A 13,915-nucleotide genomic window follows, 5' to 3' on the forward strand; every position below is an offset into this window, starting at 1 on the left:
CAAGTTTATCTTCTTGAGTTGCCTTCAGATATTTGTTAATGCTCAGAAGGAAAAAGACTTGGTGACTAATTGTGACAGCAGTAGTGGTTGACCAAGGTAAGTAGCAGTAACTGCATACAGTGATTATGGAGTTGCATTCAAAGCCAAGACATAGCATCATTATACAGGAAAGACAATGAAATAACAAACCTTTCCCATCAGATCAGCAATTCTAGGTACTGGTTTTCCTTTCTGATGGCTCATGGTTGCAGGACTCTGTCCATTCCAGTCTTCAAGTTCCTCAATGCTTTTCAGGTAAAGAAGAGCTCGCAGTCCAGTGCAGTAGTCATCAATAACAGTGAAATCTTGATTCTGGATTGCACTGCACACCTATGAAATGTAAGCCATCTATCAGCTATATCCTGGCAGAGAAGCATATGGAATTAGCAAGTTCTTTGGACTTACCAATTATCAAGTGACTCTTCCTGCAATTTCACTGGGAAAGAATTACAAGAATTCAGGGTATTAATTGGCTGCTTAATTCTATGTCATGATACCACCACTGCAGGTAAAAAAGGACTCAATAACACTAGTTATGCCTAGGTTTCCTTATGTCAGCTCTTAGACCAGACCTGAAGGCTGTTTAGAAGTAAGTCTGCAAGCCCAGTCCCAATGTGTCTTCCAGCGCACTGATGCTGAGCGTGTCAAGCACACTGGCAAACCACCAGCTATGCTCAGATCTTTGCCTGCAGACAGACAGTGATATTCCCCAGCCTACTCTGTTCAGCAAGCACAGACATATCCAGTTATGTCCCAGTCAAACAAACCACAGACTTGCTGAGGTTGCAAGGCACCTTTAGGGACTGTCTTGTCCAACCTCCCAGCTCAAAGAAGAGTCAACTAGAGGAAGTTACCCAAGACCATATGCAGTCAGGGTTTGAATATCTCCAAAGATAGAGACTACACAATCTCTCTGGGGAACCTGGTCCAGTGTTTAATCTCCCTTGCAGTTTTTTCTTATATTTAAATGGAATTTCTCATGTTCCAGTTTGTGCCCGTTGCCTCTTGTCCTTTCACTGGATACACCTGAGAATAATCTGGCTACAACAGAAGTGTCTCAGTAAACACCTGAGTTAAGTTGACCTCTAAGTATGGGTGAGCGTTGCCAGGCACAGAACAGTACAGTCCCCTTCTGCTAATCACCATTTGCCAGTCAGTGATACTGGGAGGCCAGGCCACTTTATTTTAGATACTTTAGAAACACAGATAGCAGTACAGCTTCATAAACATATAAAGCAATGAACCCAGACCTTCAGAGCTTAACATGTAAACACAAAACTACTGACAGCAGAGAACAGTCTGATCATTTATAAGAATTCTTCAGGAATATCTGATTTGTGGATATTGACTCAGATTTATACCCAGAGATCCCCTATCAAACTGAGAAGTGAATAAAAAATCCCTGACTATTCTCTGAACACCTTCTCATTAGCTAAACTCTAATCATCCATCAGTGACGAGGTGCAAGGTTGGTTGAGTACCATTAATTGTCAGTCCCTGGAAATGCTCTGAAATTCCAGATATGTGAGTGTTTCAGTTTCTGATTCAGCTTTTATTCTAAAAGCTAGAAAGAATGCTCCTGGTAATATCTACACTTACATGCACACATAATGAACACAACAATGAAATAGCCATCTATTTTAGAACATGAATGTGTGCACGTGCACAAACACATCCACGCTCCTTGGACATGGATCATAATTGACATTGACACTTAAAAAGTACAGGAAATATATAATTGTTTTTCACATTTCAGAAGTGATAATACAACTTGCAATTCTGAAGACAGGTATACATCACATTGTAAAATACCATACACTACAGCTGTACAAGGGAAAAATAAGGGCAAACTGTAAAATAAGCACAAGAACATTTTCTATGCAGTGCATTTACATTATATAAAATCTGTTTCTCTGGAGAAACAGTGTGGGCACTAATTAGGTCTGTTACACCTTCCATAGACTTCAAGACTTTTTTTTTTTTTTTTTTTTTTTTCATAATAATTTCCTGTACAGGTTATTTAACTGCACAACTCAGCTGATGCTTATTTAAATCCTTTTGTTCACCGAGGGATTCTCTATTATTTTAGTGCACGGGGTAACACTTTTATTAGTTATTCTTAAAAATACTAAAACTGTAAAAAAATACGGTTAAAAGTCATGTCATGTCACTTGAAACAAGTTCAGGCGCTGTTGTCAAAATTCTGAAATATTTTGACAGAGTGTATACACATGAGATACACTGGAGGATACCTGTAATAACCTTATAAATAGAGGCTTTTACTGTTTTCCATCTTGTGGTGCAGTGTTATGAACAGCAATAATATAAAAATGTGCAGAAGATGATATCACACTAAGAGCTAACATTTGATCCCTGGGAGTCTATGTGCAGTGCCCTGTTTGCCTCCCCTGGAAAGTCAAGTAGGTTCCAGAACTGAAGGCAAAATGGAATTTTTAAAGAAAAATTTAAATCTCTGCACTAAAAAAAACCATGTTATCTGAAATGGAAAGACTTAGAAACAGAATTAGCAAGTGGTTTCAGAAGATACTCCTTTTCTGTAGGAGCCTTATGACTATGGTGCCCAATGGTGCAGATAATTAACAAAAGATGTGCCTTTCACTGATTTCACTGTGATAAAAGCAAGTGCTTATGTTTATGGGCCTTTCCTAAAACAAGAGAGAGATTCAAACATTAACACATACAAACCTAATATAAATAATTTTGCCATGCTTTTGGCAAATTCCAAAACATTCTGAGCTTTGAAATTTCTATGTTGCACACATCAAATGATGAGATTTGTGTTTTAGGCTTACAGTATCTTCCGTGAATCAAAGTACAAGCCTTTGCTGCATTTTAAAAGGTGGTGAACAAAGTCAAGATAAAAGGTCACCCTGACCCATCAGCCATAACAATTTCTAAACCACAGAGAGAGATTTTTAGCATCATACCTGGCTGCCTCTGAATCACCAGCCTAAATGACACTGTGCCCTCTTTTCAGCACAAGAGAAGTTGCCGGGCAATAGACCAGGTGAGACTCAAACTCATGCATCCGGAAAAAATGTAGAACTGAACCAATCTGTCTCCACACATCATTAATGCTCCCACTTCGATCCTGCTGCTTGCATTGGGAACAGGCATTCTCCTCCCTTTCAAAGCTAAACGTTGCGTCCCCTGGTATCTATTTTCCCAGGGTGAAGAGCAGGAAGAGCAGTCCACCTATGGTCATATTTAAAATGGAACTACCTTTTGGTTGCTACCACCTCTCATTTAATGTCTTATTAAACCACCAGAACAGGAGACAAAGGCGAGCAGGGTCCTGCTGTAACAGTGGATCTCTGCCTTGCACACTGACTGGAGCAGCAGAATGAAACTGAACTGCAACCAGCCCTACCTGCTCATCTCCTCAGCAGAATGCTTTTACCGAAAAAACATAGTGAAATGTGCTACCCTTTACACCCTGAAGCAAAAGCCTGAAGAAAAATGTAACTTCACAACTGAAAACATACACATGGTCATATTGTGCCAGACCAGCAGTCTGTATCCTGTGACCAACAGAAACCACTTATGGACAAGTATAAGAAACAGAGCAAGTGCAGATCAGTTACTCACGTGGGTCATCAGTCCCCGTTCTGGCAAGCAGTAGTGCTGGGACTTTGCATGGCACCTGTTTAATATCCCTTGATCCTAAATAATCCAAGTGAATCTGTTTTATGAGTAAACTAACATTCAACTATTCACTGACCTAAGCCTTCACCTGAACGTTTAGGTAGAAAGTAGCTTTTTCTTTTGAAGATGAGAGACAGGCCCTGTGAGCAACCTATGGGACAGAGTGAGGTCCAGGTCACTATGAAGCTGTTAGCTGTCCTGCTGACAAGTCCTGTCCTGCTGTCTTGTTTGTGTTTGTCTCTAGGTTTGGACTGGAACTTGGGCTAGAAGAGAAAGGTGCTACGTTTTTCCTGCTTCGAAAGGTAACATATTATTCATATTGCACTAATATACAGAGAGATAATTTTGCACAAGATTGGTTTTACTGCATTGCTTGACTCTGCCTTGGCAGTAGAACTGCTACACTTTCATTTTTAACATCTGACCTCCTCCTCTTTCCCCCAGATCCAGACTCCAATGATTGCCCCTTATGTCCCAAAAGAGACAAGCAGGCCAACATGCCATATATGATCAATTATATCGTGCTCTCACTATTCTGAAATCTAAAACTGTTCAGTATAAGTTGCAACTGTGGATTACAATTCTAATCTATACAGACATGTCTGAGATACTAAAAGACATGATGCCTGCTTTGCTGCTGGTAAATCAAACATACACCAAATGATCTCACTGGGGAATGGGGATGTGAAATGAATCACAGGGTAAGGCTCTAAGTAAAACTGTTCTGCAAAATGAAATTATGGGAGAGTCATGCAAAGGTCCCTGTTGATGTCTTGCATAAGAAATGAACTGTCTGCTCTATTACTAAATAAAAATAAATACTAAGTTTAACTTTGTCAAAGGATCTAGAGCCATTACAAATCATACTTGAGGAACTGGAGTAAATTGGCAGGAGATTATTATTCTGTAAAAATAATTTTAAAGGTTACATGATTGTTACTGGTAATTCACATCAGTGAAACTTTTAACATATATTTTGAAGAAGTAGTTCACTATTGGTGACAGGTACTACCACATCAGTTATAAAACATTGTACATGCGTTTGCTGTCAGCAGTCATTACACAACCAAGACATGCCAGTTTCTGAAGACTTTGCTGACGCAAATCCCCTACACTATTTACTGAGAGCTCTGTCTATGTAAGACCTTTAAAGTTTTGTCCATGGTCTATGTTTCTAGGAGCAACGGAAAATATACCCAGACATTGCATTTAATTTTTGTTTCACTCCCTACAAAAATGAATGTGGTTCCTGCCTAAACTTTGGCATATCATGGCAGATCATGTGGAAGACCTGTGCCATTTGTGCAGAACCTGAACAAAGTGGCTCAGGCATTTCCAGCCAGATCACCCATAAAGCAATTTCCATTCAGTCTTGTGCATGCACTTTCCCACTGGGGGATGTTGCAGAGGAGAAAATATTTTCTGTACCACTAGAAAGAGGAAACAATGCACTCCTCTTCAGGCATCACTCTGTCCACTCTCTCTTACCCCACTTTTTACATAAACTCATTATTACATGGTGAAATCTCAGCTGGACAGGTGATGGTGTGGAAGATGGTGCCCAGTCTCCATCTGCATTCTTTCTATTCCGTCAATAGCAGGGATTTCAGCAGATGCGGCAGAGGAGATGCAGATCTAGGCATGTTTGCATCAGTTCTTCCCTACAGTGCTTTCAACTAGCAAGATGTAGTATGTCTATGATCTGGTATACTGCTAGTTCACTGCAAAAGACTGGAGCAGGTCAGAGAATATAGCCTGTTTAATAATGTGTTGCTTTGCAAGAAGTGTAAGTATTCTTGGTGTGACTACATCTGTGAGAACAAGAACACTGCAATGTCTGGCAGCAGTCATGTTCCTGTTTGAAATTGTCTCGGACCACTTTTAAACCCTTTTGCCAAGAATGAATTTGTGGTAGGAGACAATAGCTTGGAAAAATCTTAATTTTTACACCCTTCTGAAATATATGTATTTCTCTTCAGAATATGGGTGTAAAATAATTGCCATTTTTATGAAAACAGAAGTAACAGTAAGGAGGCAGATGGGTGGCAGTGATACACGCTCTCAAAGTAAGAAGATTGATGGGTATATATTTGTATACACAAACGCAAATCACATAGCTTGACTGTTCCACCATATTAGTTTCCATTTGTTGTAGCTGTACAACATCAAAGCAGTGATGTCCCCATATATTGCATTTAGTGGTAATGTAACGGACTACCAAAAAAAAAAAAAAAAATCAAAGTGAGAGTTTCTAAGTAGTTTCCTGGCAATTGAGACAGCAGGCTCTTTCATCTGTGCTGTAACTGTGGCAGTGCATTGATTTAAACTCTTCTGAGATCCCAAATGCTTTTATATTCTTAGGTCTCACTGGCTGCTTTCTTTTTGCTTTTTTTTCCCCTTCAAATGATAAAATTCTAGCATTTAGCAGAATGCCATCTTGCTTCCCCTGAAGACGGAGACTTATTTCAGCTTTGGTTCTAAACTGCATAGGATCTCTAAATAAAATAGCTCTCAAAATGCCATCTGATTAGGAAATTGGCCTTTGACTTCACAGTTTCTAATATTCTTAATATAGCAAGGGAATAAACAACTATTTCTCTGAGATACCTGTGAGAGGTGTTACAATGGATTAATAATTTTGCTTTTCCATTAATTTGGTTGGCTTCTTTGAAATATTTTTACTGATATACCCAAATGGTAAGCAAAAGATTTACTGTTTTGATTTTATAATATATTTTCAATTTTAGCATTATTTATCATCTTTTTATAGAACCTTTTTCTACTAAAAATTATTCCTGATAAGTATTGAGACATAAATCCACCTTCCAGTTAGAGAAACATTTATGAATGACTCTAAGTTGTTTTTCAATGTATAGTTGAGGCTACTGCTTTTTTGCTTAGTGTCTATTGTTGAAGATTCTGGTGGAAAAAGACTGAAGTTGTAAATGAACACAAGGTGCTTTAGGAAGGATTCTATTTGTGCCCACCTGGGTATCCATATGAAATGACACCTTAAGAATCTTCATTTTATTGCAGTGGGCAGGAGCATGACTGTAATCTGGGTAAGACATACATACAATTAAAAATTAATTCTCAAAAACAACTAGCAAAAACTGACTTTAAAGGGAGATCTTTCTGGCCCATGCAATCTATATGCTGCATAGCTCCTGCCTACGGAAATGAAAATGTATGTTTTCTAGCGCCTGTACAATGATTTAGATGTGTTGAGATCTACAAAATAAGAATCAGTACACACAGCACTGGTTGTCTGACACGGTATTCATAATAACGTGGCAAGAGCTGCAACGTGAGCGTAAGCAGACAAATAAAATCTCCTCTGAGAGGGGTTTCTGTACTTTCAATCTTCAGGATAGATACCAATATCTATGGAAAAACTGCCTGTGTAACAATGACTCCTCCTCCTCATGTCTTGTTGAACACTGACTTACCAGTACATTAAATGCATAGCCTAAATTAGCCTTTCTATCAGCAATTACTACTTTTGCTAGAGGGTTGTAGGATTAAGAACATTAGTGGAAGTGGATCATCAGACAATGTGGTGCACTCTCTGGAAAAAAAATGAGATTCTTTGTTTTAAAGAACAAATTCGTAAGTAAGAATAAGCTTCCTAAATATTGATACAGTACAGATGGAATGATCTGATTCATTCACATTAGCTGCTTAAATGACTCTAGAGTTATAGGTTAGCAGATGGGCTGTTACTTAACAAGGCTTCAGATACTGGATCAAGATGCAAAACTGATTTGGGTGATAGCTGATAGCCTTTTTAAAACATTAGAATTGATCTAATATACATGAACTAATGAACCACTATTAGTTCCAATGTCTAGCACAGCTTTCAGAAAGCAGTTTGAAGGATTCAAATATTACATCTATGAATTGTCTGAATTGTGGGGAAAAAAATACATAATGTTTTTTACCGAGTCCTAGACTTGAAGGCCTAATGAGCTGAGGGCTTACTAGTGACACCTGAGGGGCAACACACAGAAGAAAGATTCAAAGATGCTAACAACTCCAGGCTGTGCAGCGTAGGCAACCACTCACACAGGGCTTAAGAAATCTATATTTAAAAAAAAGACTGGATGGTCTGATGTCATGTGGGTGTCAATAATGGAGTATTTCAGTTGTTTTGTTGTACTCCAAGTGAATTCATCAGACAAGCTTGTCATTCTAATCAGAAATATAGGCTAATGTCAGTAAGTAATGGAGCTCAAAATGAGTTAAAAGGAGAAGGTCTCCAGCCCATGCAAGACAAGTTTGTGGGATAGAAGCTCTATCTCCTGTCCAGCTTGGGTCCTCCCTGCAACAGGACAACATAACACTGACAAAGTGTCGAGCAGAGTTGAGCTGACATTTAGGGAGCATCCAGTTTGCATCCAGTCATGAGTGATGTCCCCCAGGGCTTGGTTTTGGGGCCACTCCTGTTCAACATCTTTACTGATGATCTAGACGAGGGGATCGAGTGCACCCTCAGTCAGTTTGCAGATGACACCAAGTGGGGTGGGAGTGTTGATCTGCTCGAGGGTAGGGAGGCTCTGCAGAGAGACCTGGACAGGCTGGAGCCATGGGCTGAGCCCAACTGGGGGAGTTTCAATAAGGCCAAATGCTGGGGGCTGCCCTTGGGCCACAACAACCCCCAGCAGTGCTACAGGCTTGGGGAGGAGTGGCTGGAGAGCTGCCAGTCAGAGAGGGACCTGGGGGTGTTGATTGACAGCCAGCTGAACATGAGCCAGCAGTGTGCCCAGGGGGCCAAGAAGGTCAATGGCATCCTGGCTTGTGTCAGCAATAGCGTGGCCAGCAGGGACAGGGAAGGGATCTGACCCCTGTACTCGGCACTGGTGAGGCTGCGCTTCGATTCCTGTGTTCGGTTTTGGGCCCCTCACTACAAAAAGGACATTGAATGACTCAAGCGTGTCCAGAGAAGGGCAACGGAGCTGGTGCAGGGTCTGGAGCACAGGTCGTACGAGGTGCAGCTGAGGGAACTGGGAGGGTTTAGTCTGGAGAAGAGGAGGCTGAGGGGAGACCTCATCACCCTCTACAGCCACCTGGAAGGAGGATGCAGAGAGCTGGGGATGAGTCTCTTTAACCAAGTAACAAGCAATAGGGCAAGAGGTAATGGCCTCAAGTTGTGCCAGGGAAGGTTTAGATATTAAGAAGCATTTCTTTACAGAATGAGTTGTTAGGCATCTGAATGGGCTGCCCAGGGAGGTGGTGGAGTCCCCATCCGTGGAGGGGTTTAAGAGTAAGGTTGACAGTGCTTAGAAATATGGCATAGTTGGGAACTGTCAATGTTAGGTTAATGATTGGACTGGATCATCTTCAAGATCTTTTCCAACCTAGACAATTCTGTGATTCTGTGGTTCTAAGGCAGGGACATTAGGTAAGGAAATAAAGATGCAGTAGTTGGGCAGCAAGAAGAGCCACACAGCTTGTGTTGAAGCCACAGCAGCCTCCTGAGACAGCCTGTAATGAAAAGCTTTCCCAGCACCATCATGATGGTTACTTCTGCTGGTGCAGAGACCCCGAAGTACCTGATTTTGGGGGGTGAAAGACAGACCTTGTTCATGTATTGCACTCTAGCAATCTTGGGCAACTGTGAGAGGCCAACAATGAAGGAGGAGAAAAACGCCTAGAATCCCTTAGCCACTTATGAGATGAGGGCACGGCAGGGGATAAGAGCACTGTAAGGAATCCTTTAGGAATGTTATCCAATGCATTAATTCCTAGCCTACTCAAATGCATTTTTCCTCCCCTTAAGTTCTTCTCTGCCAATTAATGTATCTTTGATCTAAATAGCTAAACTGGATGTTTGGGAGTGGGAAACTGGTACTTATCAAGGGACTCTGAACGATGCAATTTTGTATCCCATGTCATTGAGAGGGGAAATGCAGAAGAAATCAAGAATTTTCAGAAGGCTCCCTGAGGTAATTGTTTTGTTTTTTTTTTTTCCCCCCTGTCAACCACCCCTAGAGGAATGGTTACATTTCCTTATCTCACTAAAGCATTCTGTCAGTTCTTGGAACTACAAAGTGGACCTTTATGCAGTAGGTGGGCACACACACTGATAAAAGTGCTGATCGTGATCATCTTTCCTAAGAAAACAAATATGATTCTGCATGCCTTGAGCACTGAGGACTGTGGGAAATAGCCTCATAATCAGCCATCTATAGAAAACAGTATCATTGTACTGTAGATCTACAAAATGAAAGATATCTCTGAAAGCAGATGAGCTAAGTCCCCTGTGTTAACAATCCAATCACATATAGAGGCTCTACAACTATCTTTAAATTTATGTTGAATATCACTTCATATTTCATTTATTAATACCCAAAGGTCTCGGCTCTCTCTTATAAATACTGTTATGGAAAACGAAATCCTTCAGTCCTCCCAGAGGTTCTGCAGCTGCCGGCACAGCATCAGCAGTTGTGCCAGGTAGATGTAGATTTACTCAACCCATTTCCATGAGCTGTATCCTCCAGCTCCTCCAGAGATATTTCTAAAGCAGGTATCAGTTAAGTCACTCAGATCTGGTGGTTTGATGTTCAAAGTCGTCAAATAATGTAACACATCTATTCAGAAGATAGCAAAGTTTTAAAGATTTTATTTTCTGAGAGCTAACCAAAAGGAAATCCATCCTCTCTGGACTGGAGTTGGTCCATTATTCCATTTTTGGAAGGATGTATTTGTCAGAAGTGAGCGTGGTTCTAGGAAAACACTCTTTTCAGAAAAGAACTGTGTTCTAAAAAATGTGTGGAAAAAGAGTTTCAGAATTACCAATATGTGCTGTTTGACAACATGGAATACAACAGCTCCATTTAACTTGAAAATGTCTGTTGCGATCCAAGTTAATCAGAATGAAAAGGTCAAAACTAAAATATGTTGCAAAATGATTGAAACAAAGATTTGATTCACTCATTTTTTTTTTCTTTAAATATGTTAATTAGACACATTTTCAGAATTTTGATTATCAGTTCAAACTGGAAAACTTTTCCATCCTTAAAACTTCCCTGTGACAGAACAACAGAATTTCCTGATCATTGGTAATACTCAGGTTCATTAATTCATAAGGGATCCAGGGTAAAGCTTCAGCATTCTTCAACCCAGGACACTCTGAATTAAACACAGCAGGGACTTGAACCCAGATCTACTTTGATTAAATGAAATTTGTCAATGGAAAACAGTTTCCTCAAAGAAGTTTTCAACAAACTCTAATGAAAACCATCTACTGAGGGACATCCTCCTGTGACCAGAATTTTGAAAGCTGCAGACCTCTCAAAATCAAACAGAAAAGCAATTTTTCCATTTTGGAACCTCAGTTCAGTCCTGCAATGATTAACCCCTCATCCTTGTGAGTCTTTCCCTCTAGTACTCTCACATTTTATTTCAGTTAAAATTACTTTCATCCTTTATCAGCTTGCCTGTACAAATTTGTGCAGCAGCTGCTGTGTCCATTGAAGAGTGAGATTCATGTGAATCAAATAGTTCTGACCCTCTGAGTCCTTCGTGTCTGAGATAAAAACCCACTTTCATATTTCCTTAGGGATTGTTTTACCTATCTCTTTCCAAATAATAAATATCAGCAAGAAAAGCAGTGACATAACTCAGATATTGAAGGAAGTTAAACTCTTTCTTAAACGTACTGCCATCTTGAGAAAAAATGGTTTCTCTGTTTCTTTCATTCAGATTGCATGGATAAAAGGACCTCTCAGCAGCCAGATCAAGCTTTGTCAGGGGGCTTGTGTTGTAGCAGGAAAAAAACTTCAAAATGGCATCAGGGCCCATATTCCTGAATTGCTCCCTCCTTCCTGGGCAGAAAAAAGATTTTTCTATCCCTGGGAAAACAGGCAGATCAGTCACCAAACTCCAACTGGACCCACACCGTGTCCGAGCTGAGCTGCATGGCAGCGCACACCTGTGCTGGCAAGGGTGCCAGGACCGTGCCTTCCCTGAGCACAGCCTGCTCCACTGCTTCCTCTCCCTTCTCCTTTCACTGCCAGCTACAGCCTCTGAAAGATCAATGGAGCTGCTACAAGCGTATTTTCTTTGTATGACCAATAATGTTTCTGAGAAAAACTTCTCTGACAGCAGAACTTTGCAATCCTGAATGCTTTATGTTTTCCCTTTTTGGAAAACAAGTCCCCTACAGTTACAATATATGTAATTTAAAACAAAACATAGGAGTTTCCCTAAGTACTGGAGATGGCAGTAACAAAAAAAGAAACTCAGCATTTTCCACTGTGCTTATCTTTCCTTCTATTTACATTTTCAATATCCAGCAAGGAGCTGGGTACATTTTCAGATTCAATTTCCAGTCACTTCCACACTGGTACACAAGGGGAACCCTCTCTATAACAAAGCTAGCTTCATATCTGAAAGCAACATGTGCTGAGTAAGACAACTTGCCCACAATTTCTTCAACACTTAACTGAGACTCTTTTGAAAAGTCATCTCCATGTTGCTTTTACTTTGTAAACTTTTAAACAAAACTCACTTGATGTCAATTCACACCATGTGTATTTATCTACACGGAGGACAGCTCTGTGCTATTTCATATAAGACAGCAGCAGCATGAATCCACATCAGTGTTTGGAAAAAAAAAAAAATTGACCCTTAGGAGAGATGGAGAGAACATGTTGCCAAAGCAATTATTCTTCACATCTCCTCAACCCTTAAAGTCCCTATGTCACCAGACCCAGGGAAGCAGGGTAGACACCTGGGCATAAGGGAAAAGAGAAGCAGGCTCAGTGTTCCCAGGTATATGAGCAGAGAACAAATCCTCTGCAAAGGCTGGGAGTGACTGGTATAGGACAGCGTTTGAACTGATGCTCAATTGAGATCTAATTGTTATTAAATAATTATTACCATTCAGTGATAGTTAAACCTACTTTGCATGAGAATCCATTATAAGAATGACAAATAGCAATTGTTACAGAATGAGCTTGAATTCATTCTTACAAATTTATGAAATAACAATCCTATCTATGCAGACCTCATTTACTAGCTGGTGAAATGAGAAGAAATAAAGGAAAGCTAATAGATAAGTCCCCTAAGCAGCTCCAAATAAAATGTAAAACTATTGCAAACCAGTACAAAATAAAAGGCATTATTAGCTTAGAGTTTATAATGTAACTTTACAATGTGCTGATTTGAATTTTGCAAATTTTCATTAAAAGTGGCAAGATAATAAAAGTAAAAATAAAAAAATGAAAACCTGTTCTAATTTGTTATTTTTTTCCAACTACAATCAAAAACCTTTCTAGCTTTTGTTTGACAAATTCTGATTTCCATTAAAAGGAATTCTCACAGAAAATTCTCACTATCAATTAGCAATTTCCATCCCAAGCATCTGTAATGGAGCAAGTGTGGCAGTCCTCTAATGGCTTTTTTTATTAGTGAAGACAGACAGACAGTTGAGAACAGGTTGAGTTTCTGTAATTAGCACTGAGCTAAGAAAAAAGCAGAAAATAATGAAATGTTTATCAGAAGTGATTGCTTGAGTATGTCTTTCCCAACTCTTCTCTTTCACATTTGTTTTCCTTTTGATTTTACCACGACATGTTCAAACAGCACTTTGTTCCCTCTTTTGTTTCTGCATGTACTGTAAATTTCAGCTCTGCAGAGAAGGGCCACTCCATTCAGCGCTGCATCCATTGAAGATTTTTTAAGCGTGCAGCTCTGTGAGCAGCAGAGCTAATGATACCTGGCTTCCAGCAGCTTTGTGTCTCCTGGATGGGTTCTCTGACGTCTAATAAGGTGTAACTGCCAATTAAAGCCTTTCCTGTGGCTGACACGGCCCTAACAGCGCTGTCCCATGTGGATTCTCAGAGGTCTAATAAAGGTGAGCTCATAGTGCGCTCACGCTTACAGTGAAGGAATGCAGGTACGCTCTCCTCTGCCTGACTTTCTTGTTTTTGCAAAACTTGTTATAGCAAAATACTTTCTATCTTCTGGCAAATTTCAGTTAAAATGGCCACAAAGCTCAAATGTGACTGAGGATACTCAAAAGAATATACAAACACATACATTTCTTTGGGAATACAGGCTAAAAACTGCTATTTCTACATGAGACTATATTTATCTCAGTCAAAGGACTTTCATCTGAAAAGTGGTTTTGCATTAAGTGCTATTTTTTTTCCTTAAAATTGTTGGTGGATGTAAAGAATCTTGTCTCATATCATTCTGGTGGCCT

The 13,915-nt window shown here is 39.9% G+C and overlaps 1 protein-coding gene across 1 annotated transcript in view; it reads right to left on the reverse strand.

Annotated features, from left to right (window-relative positions):
• The window catches only part of DPYD (dihydropyrimidine dehydrogenase), a 349,307-nt gene that overhangs the window by 51,819 nt on the left and 283,573 nt on the right, over positions 1 to 13,915 (reverse strand). The window contains exon 20 of the mRNA XM_026853962.1: positions 190 to 369. Coding sequence (XP_026709763.1) covers positions 190 to 369 — 180 coding nt within the window. The remainder of the gene's footprint in view (positions 1 to 189; positions 370 to 13,915) is intronic.

Source organism: Athene cunicularia, assembly GCF_003259725.1.
Source record: "Athene cunicularia isolate RWA chromosome 8 unlocalized genomic scaffold, athCun1 chr8_part1, whole genome shotgun sequence".
In the NCBI taxonomy this organism is placed as follows: Eukaryota; Metazoa; Chordata; class Aves; order Strigiformes; family Strigidae; genus Athene; species Athene cunicularia.